Source organism: Chamaea fasciata, unplaced genomic scaffold, assembly GCF_029207755.1.
Source record: "Chamaea fasciata isolate MVZ Bird 193981 ecotype frontalis unplaced genomic scaffold, bChaFas1.0.hap1 SCAF_8, whole genome shotgun sequence".
Taxonomy (NCBI): domain Eukaryota; kingdom Metazoa; phylum Chordata; class Aves; order Passeriformes; family Sylviidae; genus Chamaea; species Chamaea fasciata.
Genome location: NW_027094093.1, coordinates 4,871,231 through 4,883,368, shown reverse-complemented (window position 1 = coordinate 4,883,368; position 12,138 = coordinate 4,871,231). Strand labels below are relative to the sequence as shown.

The 12,138-nt window shown below is 43.0% G+C and overlaps 1 protein-coding gene across 4 annotated transcripts in view; it reads right to left on the bottom strand.

Annotated features, from left to right (window-relative positions):
• The window catches only part of ERBB4 (erb-b2 receptor tyrosine kinase 4), a 552,534-nt gene that overhangs the window by 163,523 nt on the left and 376,873 nt on the right, over positions 1-12,138 (bottom strand). For all 4 annotated transcript variants that reach the window (XM_066189450.1, XM_066189451.1, XM_066189448.1 and 1 more), the window contains exon 5: positions 6,794-6,859. In XM_066189450.1, coding sequence (XP_066045547.1) covers positions 6,794-6,859 — 66 coding nt within the window. The remainder of the gene's footprint in view (positions 1-6,793; positions 6,860-12,138) is intronic.

Below are 12,138 nucleotides of genomic sequence, written 5' to 3'. Positions count from 1 at the left end.
ATTCATAGGAATATTACTTTCAACTCATTAGTTTTTTTAAACAGGATATGACACCCTCTCCCCCCCCCAAAAAAAAACCCAACAACCAGAAGGGCCCACCAGTTGCATGTGAGTTTTCCCCATGAAGAACAGCAACACAGAGTAAATGAGTGAAATTCAGAGAGAGACCACCAATGTCACAGCCAAATGCTGCCCTTGATGGCAATCCAGATGGGAACAGAATGGACTGCGACCTCAGAACACGTTTGGAAACACCTCTTGCTATTTCTAAATAATGGAATCCTGCCTTCATTCACAGAGTGAAGCAACTAGGTCTACCAGCTGGATTGTGGTTCCACACCACTCGGGGTTTAATCTTGTGCCAAGAATGGTCAACCAGTGGAGCATCCTCCTCCTCCCCCTCACTCAGCTGTAACCTTTACTTTATGGAAAAAGGAATTAGCATTATCCAAACTCCACCAACCACCATTGCCTACTGTGCTGTCAGCTGTCTTTTGATAAAGGCTGGGATGACACACTTCTGAAATTAACCTTCAACATCTATTTTTTAAAAAGCATTTAATTACTTCTCTTTGAAAAACACTTTTCAGGAAGGAAGAGAAAACAAAATTCCATCCAACTTTCTGCTCAATTCTACTACTTTAATTTATAGGTAACACCCTTATAAGTACATTTTGATCCAAAGTTCCTTCACTACTTGCCAGAAATACTTAAAGTAATGCTGAAGGTTCTTGCTACATACAAGTTTATTTAGGACATAAAAATGTAAATAACTAAAGAGAAGTGATTGTTTGTAATCTATGGAATAAAACAATGCACTATTAAGCAATTTCATCTTACTGATACCAGAGGAAAACACCCAGGGAGAAAAAAAAGGCTTTTATAGCTTGTGCAATCTAATTTGAGAAATTTGGGAAATTCTGTGAAGGCACTTACTGTCAACACTGCCTGAGAAGCACATTAGAAAGATTTGTTCATTTAAGTGACAGCATTGATAAACATTAAGACAGATGTGAAACAATGGCACCTGTGGCTGTGTGCCACCAGCACACTGTGGTGACAGTCTCGGCTCATGAAAACGAACAAATACCTCCCCTAGTCTGCGACTGTGCCTCGTTTTCCACCAGCTCAGGATCTGCACTGGACTGGGCACTGTCTGCCTCACAGAGAGGCAAAGCCCAGCCTTACCCTGACTTGAGGGAGGACCCTAATTCCCAGTGGAATTGGAGCCCACTGTTAAATGCGCTCCTTGCTGCTGCCCCACAGCTATTGGACATTTTGCTTAAACCTGGGAAGCTCTGGTGTAAAGCCTCTTTGTGTGGATAATCAGTGCGAGCCACCTAATTCACCTCTGATTTATTCACCCCAGAACCAGCTGCTGCTGGGTGTGGGCCACGATGTCCACCCTGTCCATGGAGCCACTGGCTCCTTCTGGAGCTCAGCTGGTTGGAGCGTGGTGCTGCTAACACCAAGGTTTTGCGTTTGATCTTGGGTGGGCCATTCGCACCAGGGCTGATCTGGAGGAACACAGTCCTCTCTTCATCACAATACTTGAACTGGATGCCTTCAAAATGTACATTTTGCCTCTGGTTAGATGCCAGCTCAAGGAGGGTCTCTATGACGCTGCTCAGGATGGGGAACACTGGGTTTTCCTGAAGCAAAATTAATAATTACAGCAAAGGTTTGTCACTGTTCTTCCCCAGTTGTTGATTTTTCAGGGAAAACAAACAATGCCAACAGAAATGCCAACGTGCTGCTCTAGGAAGAGGCCAGAATATATCGTATCTATCTTCTGCTTCACTTTATGCTGATGCCTTAAGTTTCAGCTTTCATGTTTTTCAGATTCTGTGCTGCCTAGGGATGTAGTTCTGAGCTTCATATTAAGGTTCACTCAGTTCTCTTCACAGAGCAGGGAGACAACACAAATCCTTTTCCTGCTGGAGACCAAGGACAATGAGTACAAGTTTCAGGCCCAAAAGCACAAACAACAGTGGACTGAAGAGATAAACAAGAAGGATGGGACTTCATGACCTGAAGCTGTAATTGGAAAATTAAATCCCAATATGCAAATGGACCAAAACTTATAAAAGTGTGAGGCCTCGTGACTGGTCCATTTTGTGTCCACCTTGGGTGTAGCCCTGGCCAGGCTCTTGTCCTGCCCAAGGTGTACCCTAAAGGTCTTTCAGTAAATACCTGTTTTATTTTCCAACTCTGTCCAGTCTCTGTTTCAGGTCAGCCCTCCCAAGGCATCAATGCCATATCTGCCTTATAGCTGCTACTGAAGGTCCACGTGTGGAGAACCTGTCCAGTGTCTTCAGTGACACCACACACCCCAAGACATTAATGAGCTTAGTGGGCTCTGAATCTTAAGGACTCATATTTAGGACACTTTAAAAGGAAAGTTTTTCCCCAAGACAAAGCAAACACAAGGCGATGCTGTGTCTTGTCTGAAGGCCTGAAACAATCTGATTGCTCAGATGCCAATAAACATCGCTCACCAGTTCAGCTTCCTGCAATCATTCTCGGGGGTAATACCTGTACCTGCACTGGTTTAAAAAGAGAGCAAGCTTTTTACCCCAAACACTTTCCTCCAAATACAATCAATTGATTTTACGGCTGTAACTCAAGACCTGTCCGAAAGAGTGAATTATAAGTATTGCCCAAAATGTCAAACTATAGGGCATGTCAGGTGCCAGGTACTCATATCTTCCCCCAACACAACCGTGAGGAGAGCCTCATGGATCCCAGCTGAGACCCCAAGCTTCAAAGCAGACCTTTTGAGGGTCAGTACAAGTCCCTGACAGGATTCCTACAGATCATGTGTTTGATCCCAAGAATTTGGAGGGTTCAACTGCACAGAACTCTCACAGTCAGGGCCAGGACCAAAGGACAAACACCAAAGTCCTGAAAAATGTGCTGTGCATTGAGATGGATTTCTGGGTGAGACTGCCAACTTCTACCAGGATTTCACAGCGATAAACTGTGTTGGGGATAGGATGAAATGATCACCTCACGTACACATGCAAATTATCAGTCTCCTTTATATTTTCCCCCCATCTTTAATTGCATCAGGACACTATCAACCCATAAAGGAAAAAATGGGAAGCAACTGAAATCAATGGAAGTGTTACAAACATGCAGAGTTACTAGAGCGATACAAGGGTTTTAATTAAAGATGCTGGCTCCAAGCAGAAATGCTGGGTTTCCCCGATTGATCCCAGCTGCTGGTTCAGCTCTTTCTGTGAGCCCCACCAGGCTCCTGCTCGCCTTTTGCTGCTCTAATTTGGCACCTTCACCTCAGCAACACCAGCTGCACAAGGACAGCGTAAATACAATTGTGCTCTGACCGCACTCCCGTACACACACAGAGCCATGGAGCACTTGACATTTGCTAAACGTTTCATGTTTGATTTACAGGTCATATTTGTCTTTTTGCATTCCCTTAGTTGGGTCCATGTTTTAATTTAGATTGTTGTCTTTTCAGTTACGTTCTTCTTGGGAAAAGTGCATAATCTGTCACTTTTATAATTGAATTGTACAAGTTTCAATTTCCGCATGAAACTCTTAACAGACGTGAACAGCAAAAATGTTAACAACCTAACCATAGATTTTCAAATTTGATTAGTGACTTCCAAAAGCATTTGATATTATTATTTTATTTAAAGTGGTTTACATTCTATTCAGTGTGTGCCCAATAGAGTATTTTTTAAAGTATCCTCACATTAACCTCTCCTGACACCGAAACAAGTTATATAATATCTCAATTTCCAATTCTTCTATTAACATCTACTAATATTTTAATTAGTAAAGTAAAAAGGATTGCAAACTGTGTAAAACAGTACCGTGGAATGTTATCTTCTCTACCTCCTAACAGAACAGCTTGGCTTAAATTTCCTATTAATTGTCTTCTTAAATAAATGAACTTTCTTGTCACATTTAGAGAGACATTAGAGCAGAGTAAGATGCAGGTGGTGTTTCAGACAGAGTTAGCAACAAAGACATTGCTGGAAGGCAACATAAGAAGCAGCTAGGTAGATGATATTCATGAAAAAAAACCAAACAAAGGGATTTGGATTTTTTTCCATATGTAATTTGAAATGAAAGACACGGATTAAAATCTTTCATTTTTATCCTTTCTCAGGAAAATAATTTAAATCTTATCTTGGGAGGGGGGCTCATTAAAATATTTTGTTTCAACCCACAGCAAAAAAAAAAAATAAATTATCAACATGCAGCTCTGAGTTGTTTCTAGGATCAAAACAGTTTGGCACTAGATGTAGCACTGCTGGGATATTTTCCTGCATGTGTTGGAAAGGTGTGCATCCCCAAGGTGACGGGGTTAAGGTAAACACAATATGCACAACACCACTTATCCTGTCTCCAGCTCGTATCTAACAACTATATTTGTAAGCCTGAAAGCCAGGCATGTCTTTTGAAGTTAGCAAAAGCACAGTCCCACTTGCATTTTTATGTTTTGAGTCCCTACTCAAATTCTCCTTCTTTGCTCCACTCACTTTGCAGGAAACATGCTGTGTGAAAATCCAATGAAGAAACACCCTTTACCAGGCTTCTCCTTCAATCCTGCTGCTTGTCCAAGGTGCAGCGAGGTCATGGAGGCAAAGAGGAAGTTTGTGATGTAAAATTAATTCCTGTCCCTGACCATCAGAGGCTGCAGAGTGGGCTTGAAGGTAAGAGGATTCAGAGTAGCTACTCAAGAGTGTGATCTGTGTATCTCCCCAAAACTTCGACGGGTTATGGGTTTTCCTAGTTTATTACTTTACCCCATGGTTGTGCCTTAGCCTGTCCCCACTGTTTGGATTTGCAAGGGCAGCCACTGTGAAGGGAGAGAGAGCTGTCACTCCTGGAGCCAGCCTTGCGTGCAGCCCTGCTGAGCTCCTGCCTTCACAGCGCCGCAGATAAGCTTTTCTCTCCCTGGTATTACTACATTAATCCACCACATCAGCTCCCTTATCTCAGACCGGTGCTTCGTAGAGGCTGAGACCATGGGAGCTGATCCTGCCACATGGACCTCTGCAGGTACACACCTGGCTTGCCATGAGGCTGCAGACACAGCCTGAAGCAGCATCATGGGCTCCTTATGGAGCAGAACTGCCAAGATTTTAAACTATTCTTGAATAAGCTAACCACTGAAGGCCTGAATAAATCTACTCGTGTTTGGATGGATTATGCAGCTTCTTACAAAGTTATCATTTTAATAGACAAACAAGCTTCTCATAAGGACAGAGGAAAAAAAAACCCCATTAATTAATTCTAACCCTGATATAAAATAATTTGGTTGGCTAGGGTTTAAGTGCCTTTCCATTATCTACTTAAGCACACAACCCAGAATCTACTTCTTTTCCTGGTAAGGAGCACTGAATTCCTTGGTGCCTTCATGAAGACTGCCGGCAGAGCTCAATTCAAAGAGGAATCTGCTCTGCATCACTGTACCTTAGTCCTAGAGTATGTTCCTAAGGGGTTTGTAACCACAGCTGCAGATAAAGCACAATATGAAGCAGTGATAAGGTTACCTTTAGCAGAGCTGTAACTGTGAGCAGCTTCTCCAGCAGAATCAGCTGATGCTCCTAAGGGAAGGCAGGGTGGCAGAGCCTCTAGGCAGGTACATGGCTCCGTCCCCTGGGTCAGCAGGGCAGCTTGGATTTCCTGCTCAGACTCATCAGACATTCACCTCAAGCTGTCTGCCAGTTCTAACTCTGTCCTATTTCTCACTACGAGTAGTAAAAAAAAAAAAAAAAAGGCACCCAAAAAAACCAAGAAAAAAATTCCAACAAACAAAACCCCCAGCACCTCAGCACTATTGCTACAATGTCCCAGGAAAGAGGCAGACGACCCGGGGCTGACTCTCCTCAGCTCAGAGCTTAGCTGGGATGCTCGCCTGGGAGCGGCTCATTTGTCACAGTCCTTCCTCCCATTTACAACCCAGCCAAGAAAAGAAGCACAAGGTGGAGAAGTGTTCTCTGGGGGAGCTCCCAGCAACCACTTCATTTCCCAGGAAGAGTGATTCCAGTAAAAGCAACTGGTTTTCACCCTCTTGTAAGCAGGAGAAATGAAGAAAACTTGTAGAAAAAGACAGCTCTCGATTTTCTCCTCTTTTATCATCTGCTAATATCGTGACTGTACTTCTAACTCTCTAGTGCTTATGTGTAGTTTAAAGCACATGAAGAAGAAACTCATTTTAATGCTCTAAATTCAAGAGGACAGGCAAACATTGTGAGTAACCTTCCACTTACTACTTCCTTCACAAAAAACCTATTATTCTCTCTTTCAGTGCCACTCAAATACACTCTGAAGTTCTTATAAAGAGAACAGTTCTGCAGGATAACTAATATTCCCAGGCTACCACTGATATTAACAGAGTATTTTGGCATCAGGAACTTTGCAGTGTCAGGTGGTCATTAAAGATCTCCAAATCTGCTTTGTAGTTTTCTTCTATTCCTGCAGTATTCATTTCAGTGTATTCCAAAATAACCATCAATATTCTCAAGAGCCATGCTCCGTGTTGCCACCAAGCAGGGAAAAGAAAATTTTCAAGTTAGCATAAGCAGTTTTAGAAAGCACAAGGGAGGAAAGAAAAATATCATTCACATGGGTGGCGGAAAAAAGCAGATCATCTATTGGTAAAAACATACCAAAAAAACCTCAAAAACCCTTGTATATTTAGAGTTATACTAAACCCAGAATTCATAGTATCCCTTCACAACTGAAAGAAAAAAAAATAGGATCTCTGTTACACTGTTTTGCAGTCGTTTGTTTCTCACTCTTACACACTTACAGGTCTGGCAGTGATTCTCCGTTGGTCCCCAGCACCGCCCTGTGCAGGACTTGTGGCAACGACCACCTGCAGGACAGACAGAAAGAGAGAGATTGGAAATTCCTTTCATTGCTTAAACATCCAGCAACCATGGAAGATGAGAGTCCATCCTGTCTTTGGAAGGTTTTTATGCTTTAGCAAGGTTGAAACAGCACCTGTAAAAAAGGCCCAACTAAATAACCAGACCTGGTGTCAAACTCACACAAAATGCAGGTGCTTATCTAAATGCTTTTTACCCTAAATACCTTTTTGCTATGCATAAGGACCAGGACACTTTAAAACAAAAAGAAGTGTGAGCAAGTCTGGAGAGCTGAGGAACAAAGTCATCACTCAGTGCTAGCACGATTGCTTTCCACTGCCCACGTAAGACCTGCTGATTCCTCCACAGGAGAAGAGATGGCTGTGCTGGAAAGGTTATACAGCTACCGACCTGCTGTCCAATTTCATCCGAAAAATGGGACATTCCACCCAATGGCTTTGGTTAAATGCCACCCCTCTTGTCCACAAACCTGCATGGTCTGCACGTCCAATGTTATGGTAAGGGAAATGTTCCCTGTGCAGTTACTTAATCCCAGGGACAGCAAAGCTCACAGGACCTTCTGGTTTCTGGCTGCTGGTTTTTTAGTTGCCTTGTGGTTGTGCTTCAGAAGGAACCTCGTGTTCCTTCAGACTTTGGACGTGATGCTCTGCATCATCTTTCCATGTGCTGATAGGTTTAGTCCCTGAAGAAAACTAAATGTAGGTGGTTTCACTGTAAAATACAGCTGTAAGAAGGAGCATTAGCAATGGCAGGTTTTGTAAACTACCCAGTAATTAGGGACTGAAACCCACTTAAGCCGAAGTGGGAGTTGAGTTCACATGCCCATGCCATGGCAAAATGCTGACCTGTGTGAGATGGAACGGCAAGCAAGGAGAAGAGCTGGAATGTTCTCCTCTGGCTGCACTTCAACACCACTGGAGAGAGCACTCAGACAGTCCCACAGCAGCGTGGGCTGCGAGGGAATGGAGACCCCATGCCACGGCTGCCATCTGGACACGGCCAAAGTCCAGGCACACTCCCAGGTGTGGCAGTACCTGAAGGACAGGCAGGCCAGCCCCTCACAAAGCCAGAGCTGATGGGATGAGCCAAGACACCCAATGTAAAGTTTATGGAAGACTACGCCCGGTCCTTATCACTGCGCTTTTGATCGCAGGAACCCAACCTTGTGTTTGATTAAACTTTTATACATCGCTGAATACTGCCGAGATTCTGTTAAGTGAATTTCCCCTTTGAACCTGATCCAAGTTCAATCCTTTCAGTCGTGTATTAACAGCTGCTGCTGCTAACACCGCTCCGTTACACTAAATCAAATACTTGCCACATGCCCTGATGGGAGACGGCGTCGGAGGAAGTGCAAAATGTCTCTCAGCTAAGGTTGGATCACCCTAAAGACAAACACTGCTCCTCTGCTAGCCGTGTGCTCACACCTGCAAGATGCTACAGAGCTGAGCAAACCCACCCTGACGGTCGAGTGAAGCTGGACTCTCTGTCACCGAATTTTCAAAGCCAGCATTCCTTCCGTGGCATTCCTGGTGCTATTGATGATGCTGCCTGGTAATTACCACCCCGAATGCCAACTACCTTGTTAAAACTACCAGCTCCTTGTTGCATTCACGTTCATTTAAAGCAATTATACTTGGGAAACATTGTTGCTGATATCACCAGCACATAATTCGCTGCCACCTTCTACCATCTGTTTATTTAGATCACAAACCTACTGTAACTACAAAAATGCAAACTCATTTTGGCTGACAGGGAAGGCACTCCATCTGGCATGAATAATGCAACTTTAATCAGTAATAATGATTATTATGATTATTAAGAGACTACTGGAACCTTGCACAGAACGCAAATACATCCACATTGATTTCTAAGAATGAAAGTTTAAAACGGTGAGGCAAACAGCAAATTAAAGGAAGAATTTTAGCAGATGAGGCTTGATAAGATACAGGTTGTTAGCTGATTTGGGTACTTGCTGAACTGAATAGAAATGCTCCCCTGGAAGTGGGTTTTATTAACTAGCTACTCCTGCTCAGCAGGAGGAGAAGGATGGATGCACACACTCAGAGAACCTCCCCCACCGTGGGCTGTGCTCAGCCCTTCCCTGAGCATCCCTGCTGGGGCAGCTCGGGAGGAGCCACAACCCACCCCCAATGTGGCCTCCTGCAAGATTCTCCTCCACCCCAGTCCTTCCCTGAGGTGCCATCTCGAGCCTCTCTAGGCTCAGAGCTCAGGGAGAAAGCTGGAGGCCCTGCACCCAGCACCACAAAGCACTGCACAGATCGCTTTAACCACACACTCCTCACACACAGTGAGGCAGCAATTGGCTGCTCCTTCCCCTTTCTGTCCCTGGGTTCCACCTCCCTTCCAAAACATTCTGTGAACACTGGGCTTTCCACTGTAATACATGCTGTGGGATAACACAGAAGGAACTTCAGCATCCCTCCAAGTGATCCCTAACGAGAGAGTCTGCCCACACCTCTGTAAAAAACCTGCAATTAAAATATAATTCTTCATATCTGAGCTGATCCGCGGTATGCAGCCAGAAATTTATTCAGCCACCTCTATTCCTCCTGGAAATAAAAGCAATTCAGCATCTTCAAAACATCATCTTAAATTTTTTTTTTTTAACTTGCATGCCTGCTGCCTGGTACATGACTTTGTTTGGCAGTGTCAGATGATGATTTGCATTTAAATAGAGATATTTAACAATAAAGCAAGAAAAGGCTGCCAGTTTCCTTTTTTCTCACCGGGAACTCAAAAGTGTCTGTTTCATTGTTTTCACTTTTTCTCAGCTGTACAGACACAACCAGGAGCTGAGCGTGTAGGCAGCACACCTCTGAATTACATTATGTGTCCTTTTGAAGGTCAAATATACTGAAAATTAAAAACCAAACTCCCTCCAAATAGCGTGTCTATACTGGCTTGGTTGTTTAAAGAGAAGAAAAAATACTTTCTTTGCTCACAATATGAGCTGGTCCAGATTCTGCCCTCACATCCTTCTGTATTTCACCTGGTTTTCCGCACTAAGGGAAAATCTGTCATGTAATAAGGACAGATTGAAACCCATTAAAGACCAGCTCTGCAAAATTAAGACAGAAACAGTCCTGTGGAAGTCAACATACACACTCAGGAGCATAACAGGCATTTATGTGAGGAGCAGGTCTCACAAGGAGATTTGTGAGTCAGGCTTAAAGATAATAAATGGACTGGCCCTAAGGTTGACAAGGCCCTTGGAGGAATTACACTACTACTCACGGATTTCCCTGTATATATTTCTTAAGATTTTTAGACTGTGAGGCAACAGAATTGAAAAGAGAAAAGCATTAAATAATTTGTGGCATAAATCATTCCTGTTATTTCTCATGTCTAAAATATTCAAAACCCTTCCAACACAGAGCAGAAAGGGCTAAAAGAATTTGGCAAAAAAACCCAAAAAACCCCTCTGCAAGGGCACAGCCTTTGCCCATTCACCTGATTCTTCACATTAGTGAAGGCACATGTTTTCCTTTCCCAAGCAAGATAAGGAAGGAAAGAACATAGAAAGGTCTCCTTCCCATTACGGCTGGGACACTGGAGTACGTTTCTGCTCCTAAGTAGCATTGTGTTGAACACACAGTGACAGTTTGGAGGCTTCCTTAATTTTCACAGGTTTTGCAATGAAATCTAGGTTAAGAAAAGGCAGATTCCCACTGGAACATGAGAATTAATTTCGCTTTGGCAAACTGCACACAGAAAACCAATGTTTTGTCTCCTGGGCTGTCCTCCCTTGGCTAAAACTACTGCAATAGATCTGAATTCTGGACTCTAGGCAGAGCACCTTCCTTGTCCTTTCCAGGATAGAGTTTTATTTGTGGGAAATGCTTCTGCTTTCCCAGCCAGGGAAAGTCAGCAGCAGGAAATGTTTGCTCACTGGCTTAGGAAAGAGCAAGGTTACTTCATCCTTGTGTTTTCCTGAGAATTGAGGAGGGCTTTCCTTTGACTCCAGACTGACTTTATTATTTCAGAAACAGTAAAACCGCGAAGGATTAAGCTACTGACGAGACAAGAAAAGTGAAGTCCTCCTCTGAGCTCTAAGCTCAGTGTCACACACAGGAGAAACCCAGCTTCTTCCCCATCAGCTATGCCAGTTGCCTCCCGCAGACCCCTCTCAGTATGAGAAAAAAAGTAGAAATAAGAGAAGAAGTGTCTCACTTTGCACAAAACTTACATTTACAGATGGTTTCCATCAGGTTAATAAATCACCATTCAGTGCGAGGATGCCTGCAAAACACTGATACTGAAGTGCAAACAAACACAGACAAAATGAAATGGCTTAGATGGTTCCAAACCATAGTTTTGAGCAGCCTCTTTACTTACCTAACGATCTAAAATAATTGATTAACTATCAAAACAGCTATAAATCATTTATTAGCTTCTGTAAGCTGCTTATAAACTCTTTCTTTCCCTAAAAAATTGACTCCTGGAAAAACGTTAGAGATGCCATAGAGATGTTTCTAGACATAACCAGCCCTAAAGTCCAAGAAATTCCTGCTATACTCTGTGGTAAGAGCCCCAGGCTGTTCTTTGCATGATTTAGGTGAGACAGAAGGTTTGAATACACCTGGTGTGTGGTTTTTCTAGGCAGCTAAACTCCTTAGTTCTGTGTATGCACAGATAACAAAACCAAAATGTAATTCAAACACTGCAACATAGCATTAAGGGGAATTAAAGATACTGTTGTTGTGATGGATTGTTCTGCCTGTATCAGGCCATGCTGCTTTCCCTGTCCTTGTCTGACTGTTCCTATTGTCACACGTTCATTCATTCATTCACACTTCTCTGTTAGGTAAAAAGAATTTTGCATTTCCTACCCACCCTGTGCTAGCCTTCAGATCTCTCCTATTGATTTGAAAGTTAATTACCTAAGAGAGTCTCACACTTCCCAGGATTTCCTTCCCTAATGGCAGGAGAGACACACGTTGCAAGAAAAAGTACAACTTTCTGCAAAAGAAGAAAACGTGCTACAGAAATATCCAGGGCAGGCATTTTCTCTTCCTCTGTAGAAGCATTATGGGATACAGAAATCTAAGGGTCAATTCTTCCACTGCTAAAAAACTTTATGCTTGCACTCGTGTCAGATGAATTCACCTAAGGATCTATCACCAAATAGTTTTCCAGCACAGAAATAGTTTTAGAATAGTTTTCCATAATATTCCCATAAAATTCAGGCTTTTCTTAAACAAGCTGTACCTGCATTGGTATTGTTGCTTTTACTGTGGTAAAT